The sequence below is a fragment of the Drosophila subpulchrella genome, chromosome 2L, assembly GCF_014743375.2.
Source record: "Drosophila subpulchrella strain 33 F10 #4 breed RU33 chromosome 2L, RU_Dsub_v1.1 Primary Assembly, whole genome shotgun sequence".
In the NCBI taxonomy this organism is placed as follows: domain Eukaryota; kingdom Metazoa; phylum Arthropoda; class Insecta; order Diptera; family Drosophilidae; genus Drosophila; species Drosophila subpulchrella.
The window spans coordinates 26,002,493-26,020,537 of record NC_050610.1 but is presented as its reverse complement, the minus strand read 5'-3'; the positions used below and the strand labels follow the sequence as shown (position 1 = coordinate 26,020,537).

Sequence of the window (18,045 nt, the reverse complement as noted above, 5' to 3'; positions counted from 1 at the left end):
GACATTTACGCACTGCAAGATTGACGCCAGCAACACTACCAACTCGGGTGGTACTTTTGTTTCTGCGTCTGCGCACCTTGCCTTGCTCATCGCCTATCTGTCAATTTAAATTCTTGTCTACCACGTCAATTACGCACTCAAAATAACAACAAACAATCGCAGACAGGCGTCTGTTCTTTTATTATAGCAAATTACGTGATAATTGGCCGCACAGTCAGCGATGTGCCGTGAGGAGCATGCGGGCAATGATTAGTCAACGCGAATTGGGTCATATTTCAGCAAAATACACGAACATGTGTAGGTGAGTTCCATCTCGTGGCGATCATCTGTTATAAGTGCAACCGCGCTTGGTTCAATCAGATGCATTAATATGTCCTTATGAATTTACGATTCGAGTTCTTCGCATACATGCATGTGAGAAGTTAATTTTAAATATTTTACTCGACAATTGCTAGACATACTTTTGGCATGCAATAAAGAGTGTCTGTCGCGCCGTGTCGCCTAATAGCTTTCCTTCCTTTCCTTTGTTTTATTTTTTTGCGTTTTTGCTTGGTCAACTATGGCACTGCCACAAGCCCGCCAGTCTGGTTTTATTTTAAAATTGTCACTTGTGCCTTGCAATCTAGGCGCCAACCAATCGTGTGCGCGTGTGTGCCCGACGTATGTACACACACACAAAGTCGCACATTTTTTCTCAACCTCACACTTTTAGCTCAGCGCAGTGTACTTTGCATTTCTATCTGAAAGTCGCCAGCTGTATACAAATTTTCTTAGAAATCTTAGAAATCAACCCCTTAAAAGATTCTACTTTTAGGGTATTGAACATTTAAATATATAAAATTAATGAAATAAAACGAAACGAACTTACTAGTTCGATAGCCTCAATAACTAATCACAAATGCGAAATACCTTTTTACCATTTACCAAAACCATGTAAAATGTCCTACCAAGGCCATTAATCTTCTTAGAAAGGACCACTTTAATTGCCAAATGCGAGCGCTTAAAATAGCCCCATTCCACAAAACCTAACACCAAGCGATTTAGCATGTAAACAAAAGCCAGCCGGCTTCTATTTTTAGCCTTAACTTTATAACGAGTAGTAAATTTTTGGTTAATTATCAAAGTAGTCCAGGCAGCATCGGTCGTGCTAATTTTTACGCATATTTAATGAAAAGATCACGCTTGTTCGCTCAGCATGTGATGCCAAGACGATACGTAGTTCGGCTCACCCTCGCACCAACACGTTGGGAGGCACACGCGCAACTGGCAACTGCCCCGAAATAGACGTTGCCCACACCTGTGACAGGTGCGACAATATTTGAAGTCTGCTATAACTTAAAGCTGCAACTACAATTGGATGTGGTATTTTTAGACGATATTAAAGCCAATATTTGCGCAACAATTTCTCAGTTTGCTCCGACTAAAACAACATCTCGTCACGACATGTGATGCACCGGCGTACCATGGTTTATTCCATTTTTATTGTTTAAACAAATGCTAATTTTTACTTTGGCACCAGAAGTCAGATTAGACTAAGCACCCCTGTTCCTGTTCCAGCTGGTAACAGAAGGCCATGTCTTTAATGTTTCTCGGCTGCCAAGATGCTGAACCTTACATGCTCTGGCAAAACGACTCCAAAACCACAGGTAAAAGCTCGACTTGAGCTCAAATACTGTGGCAACTTTTTAATGTTGGCATTGTGTTCGCTGTGCCTGCAAAAAAGGACTGTAAGAATAAGTCTTATTAATATCAATTGGCCAGGGCCGCGCATTCAGTCAGTTCCTTGATGCGTCCTGCATTTACTACGCTTTCTGACGGTATTTTATTTTTACTTAGTTGGTTGTTGCGCAGTTAAAAAATCATGTCCAAAAGGATAACGTTAAATATTCTAACAGAAAAAATGATTACATTTTTTCTTAGAAACTGTTGGGGATGTGTTAAAAAAAATTATATAATATGGCTGCGAATTTATAAAAAGGGTATACAAACATGGCTTTACAACTAAAGACATATTTTTCGTTTTTAGTTTAGGTCTTTGCTCTCGGACCGCAATCGGTGCATTGGCAGAATATAAATAAGCCCCGTCTTATATCATGTGCGTCCCAAACTTTATTTCATTATTTTGTGAGCATCTTTTGATGATGTGTGCCATTATTTTGCTTTCAACCGTTTTCAACGTTTTTCCGTTTATGTTTTTGGGCTAAACATAAATTTATATTGAAACATTTGGAAAACCCATTTCAAGGGGATAAATTGTATTATTTATTTACGTTATTTAAAAAGCAGTACTTTACAGAGCAACAAGCTGAATATGATTTTAGAAAACTTCCCAGTTTAGCACATTGTAAAAAAAATATTAAAAAAAAAATTGATTTACTTCACTTTATAGCACACTCAGGTATTTAGTAATATATATAGTTCATAGACAAAATGCATACATATGTATCACCTTATACGTCGGTATTGAAATAGACACCGGTATTTACGTCAGCCTAATCAAAGTTCTGTGTGAAAATTCAACTAAATCGAAAGTAAACGCAAATCATTATTTATATTTTTATTCCCCTTACTCGTACAGTAAAAGGGTATGATAAATAAATTATAATAAAGCGTTTCCGACCCTATATACATATATACTTTATATATTCTTCATCAGGAGCATTAGCCGAGTCGATCTAGACGTGCCCGACTGTCCATCTGTCTGTCCGTCCGTATGAACAATGAGATCTCGGAAACTAAAAAAGCTAGAAAGTTGGGATTTGCAAAAAGATTCTTGAGCTTCTTGCGCAGCGTGGTGCCACGCCCACTTAAGTGCCCACATACGCCTATAGGGCTTAAACCTGTCCAGCGACCAAATTTTTGAATATTTTATAAAAATTTTGGGACTGTTCTTATTATCAATACCCATCTACATGCCAAAAGTTATTTAAATCGGACCATTCATTAAAAAGCTATAAGTGTGCAGTCTTGGGAACAGTCAATTTGTTATCAGATCAAAGGACTAACGGTTACTTAAATCAGGTTCTGTAAAAATCGTTCTCAAGACAGAAATAACAAAAGATATTAATCGACTAGGGTTTCATTTATCTTTTTTTGTTTCCAAGATAAGTCTGAAAGTTTTTATTCGCATAGATATACATATCACAAATTCTTTGCATCTTGATGCACCACTGCATGTATAAAAAAAATATAGATGTGTTAAAAGCATTGCCTTTATACATTTTTATTTGCTGAATCATGTTCTCAAATCATTCGCATAATTTCTGTTGTTTCATTACCTTAAGTTTCAAAAATAAACAGTTGATAAGGCGTATTGGTATTATTTTAACGCTGTTTTTTAATCAACGTTTATATAAAATAAGCAACAGCTTCAGATCTATATAAATATGGATATGCAAGTACGATTCAGTAGGTGTGTAAAAACAAGTGCAAGCTCAACCACCTGGTTTTTGTTGAATAACGCCTATGCTTAAGTCATTATATGCTGATCAGAAATTGCTGTTATTAACCTGTTTTCTATAGGATTCTAAGCTGATGTAATTTGTGTTGGATATTGCACTGGGTCAACTAGATGCAGGCACTTTGGTAGTCATTTGCATAGTTAACTGTGCTGTGTCGTTTCCAATACGTCATGGGTGCGCATGCACTATGTTAACTGTGATATCGGTAAACTTTGTGCCTGCTAGATAAGCTGACAAATATATTTCTGAACCTCAATTGATAAGGGCACTCTGGTGTGCCAAAACGCTTTTATGATAACGCGGATGCGTTCAGGTGTACTGGAATCGATCGCCTGCCGTTCTGTGCGCACCTGTTGAGTTATAATACCACCAAATAGCTTGTTGCGAACGATAAGATTATTAAATGTACAGACATAAAGTACCCCTTAACGCCGTCACCTCTATTTGGTTTTCGTGCTTGTTTGCAATGTTCGGTGCACTAGCACCCAGGTGACTAATGACTAAACGTCAACCCCAAACACCGCCTGTCTTTTGCGATCACCTTGGTTCCCAACTCGATATTAAAATACATTTTCTGGACAGTCAGATTTTTATATTTTCTGCTTTTATGGCACTTACGCGTATGTATACATATATCTTTTTATAACAAACCATGAGATTACTATTCAAGGGTAAAAGACTATTATTTACACAGACTGAAATAATTCAGGTTTTCAATTTAGTTCCGTAGGTAGATGGAACTCTCTTATCGACAGCATAAGAAAATAAAAACATTTTTGTCACCACAATTTGTTCTCGTTCACATGCACTAGCATTATAAACTTAGCCAATTGTTATTGTATTGCTTATAAAAAACTTACTAGTTTTCAGAGGGTTCTTTATTTAAAGGTACATGTAAAAATATATATATTTATTCATATTCTATCCCAAAGTATAGTATGTATTAATCCATTTTGGCAAAGTTTCTCTTATAATTTTATATTTGTTTACGTGAGTGTTTGAATATTGAAATAAGAGCCGTGTTTGAAACAAAAATGGTAATGAAACGTTATAAGCTATATTTAAAAAGTTTACTTATTGTCCCTTAAAGTTTTAAGATAACGATTATTGTCTTTTCAATGTATTGGTGCTGACTATTTGTACTCCCTAACATGTTCCAGTAAAAAGCGATTTTAAATTAGGATCACATCGCTGGTACTTAAATCTACTATTATCAATATATTGTACAATATGTATGCATGCATACTCAAAAAGTTCATTTCGCGCATTATCGATTTCCCCTCAACTTAAAACTTATCTGGTTTGTATAACTAAACAAAGCCTTGAAAACTTTTAAAGCTATTTGGCCACTTGTGACCTCAACTATGCTTAAGACTCAGAGCGTGTGGGTAGGAATGCTGTATGCAGGATCGGCCTAAGCTCAAGCACACTTGATTATTTGTAACATTAGCAGTATCAGTCGCGTTAAAAGTCTTAAAAAGTGTGTATCGACCAAACTGAAAAGGTTACTCGTCCTTCTTCCGCTTCACCTTTCCTTCGGTTTGAATGGTAGATGTCACGGCTTCCAGGCACTCGGCAATAGACGGCTCCGATTGATCGGCGCTGTAGTCCTCGCCAGCCATTCTGCTCAAAGTCAGTATATAGGAACAGGCCACCCGTAGCACGGAGAGCTTGGATAGTTTCTGAGTGCTGGCATAGGCTGGAACCGCTTGGCGAAGCGTTTCGTAGGCGGCGGATATGGTGTGGACACGGGTCCGCTCCCGAGCGTTTGCCTCGATGCGGCGCTCCCTCGTCATGTTCTTGTAATTGCGCTGATGCTGGTGCGGTCGCGGCATCTCAGATGCTATTCCCGGCTTGCACAGATCCTCATCGCTGAGACTTGCGTCCAGCATTGTAGATGAGCTTGATATCTTTGGCGCCTTTTTCTGCAACGTCTTTTTGGCAGATGGCTGCTTCCCATTCAAAAGGGTGGAGTACATTTCCGCTTGTGGCGCCGCGTTGTCAGCACATTTATTCTTCTTGGTCACTAATGCGAGTGGTTCTAGCTGTTCGGGATCGGCGGCAAACGGTCGGTGAAGGGTAGTAACTCCCGGGTGACGGACGAATATGTGAGCCGGGTTCGGCATAATTTCGTGCTCCAAGCTCAACGTGGAAGGCAAACAACCGATGGGCGGTGGAGACTCTATGGCTGGAGGTGTTAGCACTACCGCCGAATCGGCCGAAGAGGTGTATCGTATGCGTTTTTTAAGCGGACCTGTTGCATTCATACTGGCATTGACCGGAGGGCCAGACATGGAACTAGACGGGGTGGTCGATAAGCCTACGACCTTGGAGGGTTCCGTGCTCTTGCGTTTGTTGCGAATGAGTGCTATTGGCTTGAAGTCCGCCGAATCTGTTCCTTTTGCCCCGATGTTGGGACTGCCACTGCGCGCGTGCTCGACGGCCAGGTCATCTCCGCCTTCGCTTTCCGAACTCGCGGAACAAAAACCCGCATCACGGTCGTTGGAATTGGGTGAATCTAAAAATAACAAAAAAATTAAAGAGTTAGTTGTCTTCTATCTGTGACGTATTACGGCGAACCGGTTACTAATGTTTGGCATTATGTATTAGCAAAATTAAAAAACCCCCGTTTTCGCGGAACAGACTCGCCGAATAGGGATTGGACTGCCTTTTGGCGACACCCTTTCGGCTTTTCAAATTTCAATAACTACTAAATCGCAAAATATTATTTTTTATTACAAGCTGCTGAAATCCAAAATGGATTGACGTATGTTGTTATTTCCTTGCCTAAAGTTTTTATAATACCCATTGTCCTGTTACCCTATGACATATATTTTATGCACCGAAATCTAGCAGTAGATGCGTATGAAGTCGATAATGTAAAGTGAAATTATGCATTGTTCAAAAAAATGAAACCTGTTTCCCGTCAGTTTACCACTGACCTTCACAGGTATTAAAGTGTTTAAACGCAGCTTACTTGTTAAAAGTAATTTATTTCGCGTCTGGCGAATAAAGTCAGTTCAAGTTCAGCATCAGGCAGCCACTGCACCAGGAGCCAACAACCCGCTTAGCAATTTATAAAATCACAAAACAAATAAGCGAGCATGCACACATACATGCGTGTCTTTTTTCGCGATTACAACTTCCAGTGCGCGAACTAAATACAAACGAATGTGCCAGGATATATGTACACACGAGTTTCGATAACTTAAAGAGTGAAAAATAATAGTGTCTCCAACAGCTAATTACAGTAGCAGCTGTCAATTCATCCAACTTAATTGTGTGCTTTTCCGCTTTGCAATTTAGAATTTACCCGTACTAGTGCTCGACTGAAACATCTGTCACTTCATTTATATGTCTGTATATGTTTACGTTTGCCGACAAGCACACAATAATTGTTTAATATTGAGTTTGAATATCATTACCACACTTTGCTTCTGCACACGTACTGAAGCCTATTTGCACCTTTATACATAAATGGCATGAGTACATTTGTTCCCGCCCTCTGAGCCGGTGCGGACATTCAAATAATACACATTTTACGGAAGGTATGCTTTTTGCATGTTTACTTAACTATTTAAAGGCACAGTATTCTGCTATCTTTTCTAATTTTAGGCAGATAAACAACGAAACGAAATTCTAACCAAACTGACTGACATTGCGGCCACGAAATCAGGCTGTACAAATAACAGCAGTGTTATAGCCCCAGCTCCATCTCCCGTCTTGAACGGTTCTTATATTCAGCAATATAATTTATATTTAGACAAATGTTTATTTTTGAACCGTCGTCACTGGCATCGTCTAGGCCAAAACACCTGTGCAAGGCGGATACATTGTTACCGTTTTAAAATTTGTCATATACATTTTTCCAGCAATATTTTCTTGTTCCAGGCCTTACATGTAGGAATGATAAAAGTTAGAATTGCAAGTTAATACACATACTTTTTCCCCGGAAAATTGGTGTCCATTGTGGTTTTGGTCTCTATTATAAATGTTGCTTTTCTACTTCTTATGAGTCTCAAAAGTCATTTTTATTTAATGCATCTGATCCGTCTTCAGGTCTTAAATCCAGTCCCGAAACTTCTGCTTTGAAATTGGCAACCGTTTTCCCGTTAATTGCCTTTTTTTCCAAGAATGAATGCCCTCCTGTGAAAATCAGCTAAAACCTACTTAAAAACGGCAGACATTAACTGTCAGAGGCATCAGAAAATCCCATATTCACGCCAAAAGTCAACGAAAGGTTATCATCATAGGCGGCTTTTGGCTGGCGGTCGGTCCACTGGGAAGCGTTCCCTGTGTGGGAAGCCTCATTCTTATCAAAGCATGTGCATATACTCGTACGTACATAAATGTAAGTATGTTATAGCGACTATATGGTGTATATTGTAGTAAAATGACGCATCACTTTTATGAATGAATCGCAACAACTGAACCAGATGATGCAGTATTGTAGCACACTTGGTCAAGGATCCTTGTCCGTGGCCAATAAAATACTAATATTGTACCCCATTCCTCACTCGGCTACAAGTATTTCTGCATAAGATAGATAGTCTTATACAGCTATAAAACTAAGAAAATAAAAAGATTTAAAAAAAATTACAACATAATCATATCCTAATTTTGGCATTCTAGACTAACCACTCTAAAACGGTAGCGATTGACGATACGTAAAAGAAAGTCGTGAAGACAGTATCAGCAGAAAAATGTGGGATGGGGCAAACTCCCCTCTTCGAACGCTATTACAGTAAGCAGGCGGTGGTGAAAAAGGATACACATTGCCGAGGCCAACTGGAACTCCAGCTTCACAAACAGACAAATTGCCAATATGTCTGGCGACATCGCCGTCCCAAATTCGCTATAGCGCGCAAAGTGCCTGGCTGACATATGCGCCCCAAGCCGAAAGCTGAAGTACGGTGGCGACAAATAGTTGGCGTTGTTTACGTATCTGTCTGTATCTGAATTGCCACCCTCAAACGAATGCTACTTTTATGATTATGCTGCATCGTCTGAGTCAGTGCGAGCTTTGAATCCACTGGACGGCATCTCCCCTATTTAAAATATTTGTCCTCAGTTGTTTTGAGCGAATCCTTTTTGCTTAATGGCCTTGATCCAAAGCTCCCTTGCTTAATTTTCAGAACTTATCCTTACGAAGAGTTTGTCCCTGTCCCCGCTAGTTCAGGTGGAAAATTTATTTTGGGGAAAATGCTAATAACAATACGACTACGACAGATAAAGTAACAAAGGCGCTCTATTTTAAGTAAATATTTGTATAGTAAATAATGGAAAACGCCACACATTTTGCAGGCAACAGGTGGCACTGTCTTTTGTGCGTGCATTAAACTCACCTTTCATAATAATTGCAGCTAATTCCGATGCGCTTAATTGCATGTAAAGTTTTTCTGGGGTGGCATTCGCCATAATCGAATTGACGGAAATCCAAGTCCTTTAGAAGGGAACGCGTAATCCAAAATTGAGTTTTAACAATGCTTTGCCGTAAGTTTGAGAAATTTATTTGCAAAGTCTTATTAATATCGCACGTATTAGTTATGGGGTTTCGTATCATGTGCACTTTTATTTTGGGTTAGAAATCGACGTAAACGTACATCAACTTAGACACAATCGTTAACTTGTAAGAATTTTCTAACTTTCACAATTATTTGTAAATTTGGCCGACCGGAGAACGACCGTTCACGACGAAAGTATCTGACGGATTGAAAGTATCTGGCGTCGGCTTCATGCTAAAGCAGCACGCGGTCGAACTGCGTTTGGTCATCAGTGATGCTAGTTCAGCTATTTTAAAGATCGCCATTCGTTCGCTTGTAGATTGTAGGTTGTCCTGCCCTGCGTGTAACATTTTTGGTGTTGTGCTTTGTGTTTAGCTAAGCAATTGAACATAAGAGAGACATGTTTTTAACGCGAATTTTCAATTATAATTTATACTTGACGTCCTTATGTTTAATTTACGTTGTGGAAAAACAGACTAAGCTTTTTTTATATTTTTTATTAGTCTCTAAAAAAAGCAAAAAAATTGTTTTCAATTAGAGTATATTTTATTAAACGAAGCTAGTTTTAGTTTTGTTCAACATCGGCCACAGACACACTTTGGATGCAAGTGTTGGCAACACTGTTGTTGTTTGAATCCGTTCGCTGTCGAGCAGGTTTGACTACCGCATCATTAGTTTTATGAATGAAAATGTTGCGATTTAAGAATTTCTCATTTTACATATGAACCTGATGGTATTGCCATTTAATACCGCGTATAATGCACTTTTTGAAACTCTTCCTGCTGGTATCCTATTCTTGCACCGTTCCTTACAGTCTCCTGCGGTTTGTTACCGCCTTGCGAAAAGTTATGGTTCGTTACAAACACCTAATTTTAATAGAAATGCAATCAATAATGTTGTCATCGTATCAACAATGTCGGGCCAACAAATTATTATTCAATATGTCGTTTGAAGTTGGATAAACTCGCGTTGCATATATGTTGGATCAGAGAATATTACGCAAAGATACAATATTTCAAATGTTATCGAATTCCCTTCTAACGTACTTGGTGGCAGTCGAAGACGGTATGGCTGGTTGAATCAGGATTTCATTACTTTATCCTTTACAGAACCGATTTTGCGCAGCTGGTGGTCTATGCGTCATTTTGATTTGAGCACACGTCTATCATCTGCTTCTGACATGGCTTATGATTACTATGACGTATTGGACATAAGCTAAGGATCATAAATGTTTTTACATATCTTACAATTTTAAAAGAATGCGTATCACAGAATTGTTTAAGTAAAATAAGTCGCTAGTTGCAGCAGAATGTTTCATTATTTTCAATCCTAAAATATATAAACTTTTAGTTGGTTCTTTTCCGCTTATATTTGTATGTGTGTTCATGTCTGGATGAATACCTTTATGCGTTTTGAGTATAAAGGATAAATTCTAGGAAAAAGTTTATATTTTGCAGATCATTCTTTCGTTTGCCGCACAACAAAAACCTTGCCGCTGATATATAAGAGGCAGTACCACTAATATCGTTAGGGTTCTTTCCGTCTGTCTGTCTGTCTGATATTCTCAGCAGATGTACGCTGGGCACGAGTTTGTGTCTGTCGCGCGAAATACTTTTTGAATGATGACTTTCGTTTTTTAGAGACTTGTTCTGCTTTATAAGAATGCGATCGGGCTGCAGGCTAACCTGTTTTCTTCGATTGGACAGACTCAGGCTTCACATCCCCGGTGTAGCAACCTGAACAGTCTCCGCTACCGTCGCTTAGGTCGCGATCAAGCCTTTGTCAAGCTGGAAGTTCAAGGATAAGAAGCTGGACTTCCAAAAATGGTTCGTGTACGTGTCGGCGAAATTTGATCTGTCCCTTTAAAAATAAACCATTTTTCCCTTAAGCCCCAGCTAGAATTACTTCGGAATTATTTGCGCAGATTTTTTATAAAATTAGCTAAAGTTGCAGTTATTCATTTGGCTTCTGTACGAAGCTCGCTACACTGAGGTAACGAAATCAGTTTGGCTTCTACATTAGTATGTATTCCAGCAAATATACAGGAGGATCGAGGTATAGACTATCAAACAAGTATTTACAAGCAACGGTAATAGGAAAATTAATTTTATATATGTATACATATGTTTATGACGGATGGCATATACATATTTCTACCTGCCTGTTTTGTCATGGCGCTACAGCGCAAAGTAAAGGACGTCTCGATCGCTAATTGCTTTCAGTCTGCTTAGACTAATTTCGGCCCTTGCGAATAGTTTGACCAGACGCATGGACGATTGATAAGTTTCTGGAAATACCCACCGAAGTCAGGTAGAGGTGATTTCAAAGAATTCTCACACTTAATGCCTCTATTCTGCTGAACCTGAGTTTTTATTTTTAGGATGTTGGATTGGTGTTTCAAATCTCTTCTATTGCAGAATTATTGGTTGGACTTTTTATTAGAAAGCAAAAGCCGCTGATACGTAACACTAAAATGTAGCCAGACTCAGCTGGTGATGAAATTATTTACTTCCCTTACATATGTCACAGGTGCATCACCAAATCGGACACCCATCTCAATACAAATTGTTACCGTACGAACATAACATTGCCGTAATATGCACATGTCTCTGCATGTGACGTCACGTTTATTCTTGTTACGTTCATTATTAAGGGTAAAATGCAACCAACCACCGGCCTTGGCACGTGGTTACGGAACTTGCGTAACTCACTCGCACAAACCCACTCGATACCATTTAAAAGTGGTCCTTGCTCAGTACTTAAAAGCCTGTTTTTTCTAAACTTCCTCATTCGACCAACAAGGTTGGGAAAGCTATTCCAATTTTAAATTTCTGTTAAATATTTCAAGGCATTGTATTACACTAAAATTCTGTTGGAATGTCTATACATCAATCGTCGGATGAACCTCACCAACTTGTAATGATACAATAAAGGCACTACCGCGAAAGTATGTATATGTTAAAACTAAAACTAAAACAGCCTCGCAGCAGGAAGTCGCTAGGATCAATTGCCGCAAATCTGTTTACCACATTTCGGAAGTGCTTATCCCTATTTCAGATCCTTCATCAGATAGCAGAGCCGACCAGCTGTAGATTTGGTAAAGTGCGGGTGGTGAAAGGATTACACCAACAGCAGCCAACATAAAAAAATGTATTTGCAGGAACAAAGTTCTGATCCGAATACGAAACACATGGGAACCTCCATGGGCCCACGAAGGCGGGTAAGGCACTTGGGTAGTCAATACTAGCACATGTGTTTTCGGGCAGTGCCGTATCCAGGGGGGGGCAGACTCTTATTTTTTTGTATGACAGAATTTATTGTTTAACCAAAAGGGCCTTTGCCATTTCCTTCAGCAATTTATTTAGCTACGCTCATGCTCTCGCTTTCTGTGCCTTGTGACCTTTGGCGGCGTCAGACAGATCTGCAATTTTTCATGGAAGCGGCGCCGTCAGCGGCTAATGGCACATATGCTGACCAGAAGGATAGGAAAAACATGCGCATCCTTAAATTCAAAATGTGTGAAATTTGCACCCAGTTGTGCTCAGAATGGCGACAACATGTCTTTGCATTTTCTTGACTGTGAAAGCAGTTGCGTGGGAATTTATTTGGGAAATTTTATGAACATGCAAACATACTTAAGTGAAGTCGAAGACATCTGTTTTAAGGTCAAGCCCTGATGTATGTTAACCTGTGAGAGCAAATATCGTCTCAGTGGCTTAAAGGCAAAGAGCCGAGCAAAGACCCCAATCAAAAAATTAAAACTATAAAATGCTAATTTCGGTCTATGTATGTAAGGTAAGGTGCTTGTTCACGAGAAGGACCAAAAGCATACCATTTATATGTTGAAAACGTGACAGCCGCAAGCGAAAATGTACGGCAGCATCGGCAATCAATAACATGCGTGCCAGAAATCATACCCATGAAACTCAATTAGATACTGAAAAGTACGTTATTAATGTCAAAAAGTTAAGAATCAGGATTTCTGGCCAGACACATCGCAGACAACCCCCACAATGCAATTTGTGTAGCATTTGCACGCAAGGAAAGGAGATAAAGAACATTTAATGGGTCCAGACATCCCCACCGTAGCAATTCCCACGCTTCTTGGTGCGGGAAACACCCGCAAGCGCATCAGCAAAAATGTAAGCAAAGCGTTGGCCTCTCATTGACCGTATCTGCATCGATTGCCACCGTTCGCCCCCAAGTCACAAAAATACGAACACTTCTGTGCACGTCAAATTACACAGAAGCAATACGGCAGCAGCAGAAAATTGTTAATAAGAAAGTCGAGATCGCTTTGAGCATAAGTTGCCAGTGGCCCGCAGCCCCAAATCACGGTACGGGAGTGAGTTACTTAATAGAATGTCTTAGCATGTGGGCATGTTGGTATGTCGTGCATCTAAAATGTGTCTATTTATACCCACCTATGTGTGCGCTTTGAGTTCGTCGATAGCACTCGCACCACCCTTGGATTTGGGGTCTGTGTCACTCACGCCGAGTTCCGCATAGGTCCGCGGATATGTTGGAGAATCGCATGCTTCCTCCAAGAAATCGGAAAAATGGGATTCACGAAATTAAAGATCCGCTTCCAACTTTTTTAGATATGTTGGCTCATGCGAAATTGAGTAGCGTAATGGCACAGGAAGGACAACATTTTGACATCTTAGGGTTTTGCGGTACCTGTCTCCGAGTCGGCCCTTTAATGCGCTTTCTGCCATTGCCCATTTGTAAGTGGGCACTGTCGAATATCCTTGTCATAAAACTGCTTTGTTCACTTGCCTTTTGTTATATAGAAATTTTCATTTTTGCAGTCAACACACAAAGAGCCAGACAGAAGACGATTTGGTTAATTTTTGGCTGGCGCCAGATGCACAGCTGGTTGCCGTGGCCTCGGCTGTGCGATTGCAGTGTCATAAACGCAATGCAAATAAGTATAGCGACCAACGGCACGGCACAGGTCCAGTGCCATCGGTCGTGTCTGGTTTCTGACCGACCAGATGCTTGCAGTTGTCGCGCCTTGACGTTGACACGCATGAGCGTAGCCGGAAACATTTCCCGAGGAGAAGGCGCACCCGCACCGAAAGCTCCCCACCAGTACGCCCATGCTGACACATGCCATGCCATACAGCATACGGCGATGGTCACGGGCTATTGGCCACTCATTTGCCAATGTTGGCGCATTCGCCACTTCTACATGTCGCCGCGCAGCAACTGGTTTGAATTCTTCATTTGCGTGCCGAAGGCATCTGTTGCGCTGTTTATGCGCCCGACTCCCGGAATCTGAAATGCAAAAATAAGCCTTTGAGTTGCTTGTTTCAATGTCGATTTTTGATTTTCGTGGTGTGGTGTACTATGAATGTCTTCCACAGCAATTCGTCTAAAAAACCAGAAATTATGGGGAACAAGAGCTCTTGGTTTTTACATCACGATAATGCACCGGCTCACATTTCACTCGTTCTTCGTGAACATTTCGCAACCACCCAGAGGCCTGATTTGGCTCCGTGTGACCACTGGCTATTTTCAAAACTCAAGAGTACGCGTTTCGAGTCGATAAAGGAGATAAAAAAAAAAGGCGTTGATGGCTATATTGGAAAGGAACTATTTGGCATGTGTCGAGGATTGGAAAAAACGTTGGCATAAGTTTCTTTCATAGGGAGGGGACTACTTTTAAGGGGATTTAAATTTATTTAGAAGAATAAATAAAGACTTCATTCTACATACAAATTTACTTCACTTTTTGCCCACAGTAGTAAATCTCATCAAATTTCGAGTTCCTATAAGCCAGCTTTTTATTTGATATTTCCCGCATAAACACAACACGAGTATCTGCACCTTTTATTCTCGTATCCCCATCGATATGTGTGTTTGCACGTCCAGTTCTGTCGGTATTTTCAGTGCTCTGTATACAGCCGGCCAAGTTCTTTTGAGGACACCTTGTCATGGAAAGGTGCAGGCCAACTGCCACTGCTGCTGATGATGTGCTGGCGGGCATCGCCTGTTGATCGTCGTTGTCCTGCCTAAATTAATAACTGCAACTTGCGGTCGGGCCTCTCAGGTGCTTTTGGAAAGTTCATTCAGCGGAGCGGAGTAACAGCAGCAGGTAAAATGACCCTGACGATTGGATGTAAATTTCTACAAAAATTAAATGGACAAATTATTGACGAAGACCCAGCTGATACATCGCAAATAATTTTTGACAGTCGGTCCATAGGAAGAGTAGTTAAGTTATTAACTCCATTGAGTTCGTTAAGGCTTGTGTTCCTTTACCGACTATTAATAATAATAATGTTCTAAAGGTACTTCTGGCGGAAGCATAAGTACGACGAATATCTGTATCAATGTATTTTATTTTGTTTAGTATACACAAGTTGAGGTGTTGCATTGAACTAGTACTCATTCGTTACCTTATTTCACACTGTCTGGATCTGTGCAAAATAATCAAAAACTCTACACCTCGAAAGGTGCTAGACAGTTAATTAATATGGTTTTATTCGTATAGGCATACTAAAAATAGTACAAAGCGTTGAATATAAATAGTTACTTATAATTAAATTAACACATTTGTGCAGAGTTTACTCGGGACTACGAATATACATTTTACTTGGCCTTAAATGTGCTGAAAATAGTTCCAAATCAAATTGAGGTTTTTTATCTTGATCGGGTGCGTGTAATAAAGACCATCAAACCTCCATTACACACAGCGAGGCGTGAAAATGTTTTGGGCTAATAATATCTGTTCACATACTAATGTATGAATTTTATGAATTTAGGGAAGTAATTTGATTTTCAGAAAGCTATAATCAGTGCTAAATATTGAACTATTGCTTTACTGTTCTTTTCAAGTAGAGAAAATGATTGTACGAAATTTCAACACCAGGTACTTTGCCGCCTAGAACGCCAATTCTAACGATCTAACAAGCTAATACCGCGCTGCACATGAAGAAAGTTGGCGCCAGCCATGAAAAATATGTAGACAATTAGAATAGCATTTTGGCGTTGCTCTACGGACCGATTCATTAAGTTGTTCGGGTACGTACGGATAAAATATATACATACTAACATGAGTGGCGATCTCGGCGCGAGGCTCTATGCATCTTGTCAGAATGTCACTAATTGGACTTTGTACCCGGCGGCCGATTCTTTTTGGCAACGTTTGGATGGTGATGGTGGCATCTGTCGCTCAAGTGTCTTTGGTTTCTGGCACAAAAGTTCAAAACGAAAAGAGCGGAGGCGTCCCAGACGGCGTCGCCTGTGGACATAACATTGTGATACAGCTGCGAATGATTGTATCGAAATTGTACGTTACCATTAGGGTACTCTTAACATATTCTAAAATTCTTAAAAACTATTAACCAAGTTATACGGACTTGCTCTGTAATCGAAGGTATGTTATTATTTTATCAACTGTATGAGTAAGTTAAATGAGATGCTCAAAAGCGTTGGAAGACACGAAACTCATATTTATGTGATCGCTCTAAATGCCCCAAGACATTAAGGCGCAACCCTGGGGTAAAAAGCACATAAACAAATCTGGCAGCAACACAGATGGCCATTATGGGGATAGCACTTCTGCGTACATGCATATATATTAGGATGTATGGAAATGATTGCACACAGTTCGTCATAATTTGTCGCCGAAACAGATGAGGCCAGAAGCGAGGAGCAATACCCAACCATGACACTTAAGGAAAATATCAACAGCTTCGTAATTAAATAATCTTTATTTTTCCTTTTTTTTGTACAAATAAATGTACCAAAATAATTTAGTTAGCAGTTTTAGGTTTATAATTATTTTGTCACTTTTCATAATATTTGTATGGAAATTACTTGAATGCCCTTGCGTACAGTTTTCTTTCAGTGCCCGGGCTATTTGCTTAAATATGGATAAAGGCGCATTAATATGTGCTTAAAAAATTCATTAAAAATTTCGCCACTGCAATATTTATTAATAATGAGACAATTTTATGAGACGTATTACTTAATTTGTGGTATACCTTAATTTGAATTGCATCTTATCAAAAAATCTTGGTCTGCACACTCTGGTGGCCTGCAGATTGACTGGATAAGAGTGTTCCACAAAAGTACTGCAATCAAGAGCTATTTATCGCCGTCTCTAATTTTACCGACGTCAAAATTTCAACAGCCTCCCACTGACAAACAAGCCCCCTTCCATGCATAGTGGTATGCAGCTCCTAAAAACATCGCATCCTCAGGCGGGCCGGAATGTGTGCGGCTTGCTCTAAATCTAAAAAAAAGTCCCGCCAAAGCCACTGCAGCTGTTGCTTGTGGGTGAAAGTGAAAACTTGAGGCACATGTCGTTAGGCCGGAAGCGCATGAAAATCGAAATAAAATGCCATCTACGTTTTTTATGAGTTCCTAAATTATTTGATCTCAGGAGCATTTATGCAAAAACATAACATTCAAATTTGGCCAGCAAAAATTATACCCTAATTACATTTCCAATAGTAAATTGAAGCTGTTTTTACATATAATTTTGTTTAAGTTCAACTAGACTAAAAGGCTATCATGGAAGTACAGTTTTCTTACGTTACTTTAAAGAGCTGTACAACAAAAATATTGAAATTTTTATTTTTCTACACAAAAAGTGTTGGTAGAAAACCATAAAAAAACGGCCAGAGACATGGGGGAAACAATTTGGTTTTCCTAAAAAATAGACCACAAACGGGGCACATCAAAATGGAGAATTTTTTATTAAAAGCACAACACTATTTATTTTTAAATAATAATTGAATATCGTAAATAAAAATGGAACAGTTCTGACATGCCGTAGTTTATATGGATGTACATATATCCTAACAATTTTTTTCAGTCAATTTCGACTTTATATCAGTTGCATATTGCACCTAATTTCCTAAACTTTTGTATGAAACAAGCTATGTTATTTTCAGTAACTAAATGCAGAAATTCTTATTTTACATTTTATTTTAATTTTTAAAAAACAATGCACTTTTTCGTGTTTAGTTCCGGTCACTATCGGTAAAAATCATCGCGGTTCCGGAACTAGTTCATGTCAATGGACTTATAGCTCATCTCTGTGAGTTCGAAATTGATCGATAAGT

General features: G+C 39.4%; 1 protein-coding gene across 1 annotated transcript; it reads right to left on the bottom strand.

Annotated features, from left to right (window-relative positions):
* Positions 1–4,036: 4,036 nt before the first annotated feature.
* LOC119546731 (protein atonal homolog 8) lies at positions 4,037–9,155 on the bottom strand. The gene is made up of 2 exons (XM_037853221.1): positions 8,807–9,155; positions 4,037–5,979 (listed from the first exon to the last, which is right to left on the bottom strand). Exons 1-2 carry the CDS (start codon positions 8,877–8,879, stop codon positions 4,967–4,969), a joined length of 1,086 nt encoding a protein of 361 aa, XP_037709149.1. The 5' UTR covers positions 8,880–9,155; the 3' UTR covers positions 4,037–4,966.
* Between the last annotated feature and the right edge of the window lie 8,890 nt (positions 9,156–18,045).

Bases quoted from the DNA above. Each gene is read 5' to 3' on its own strand.
- LOC119546731 (XM_037853221.1), bottom strand. From the start codon at position 8,879: ATGGCGAATGCCACCCCAGAAAAACTTTACATGCAATTAAGCGCATCG. The intron at 5,980-8,806 runs GTGAGTTTAATG...TGTTATTTTTAG, and splicing joins AGCTGCAATTATTATGAAAG to ATTCACCCAATTCCAACGAC.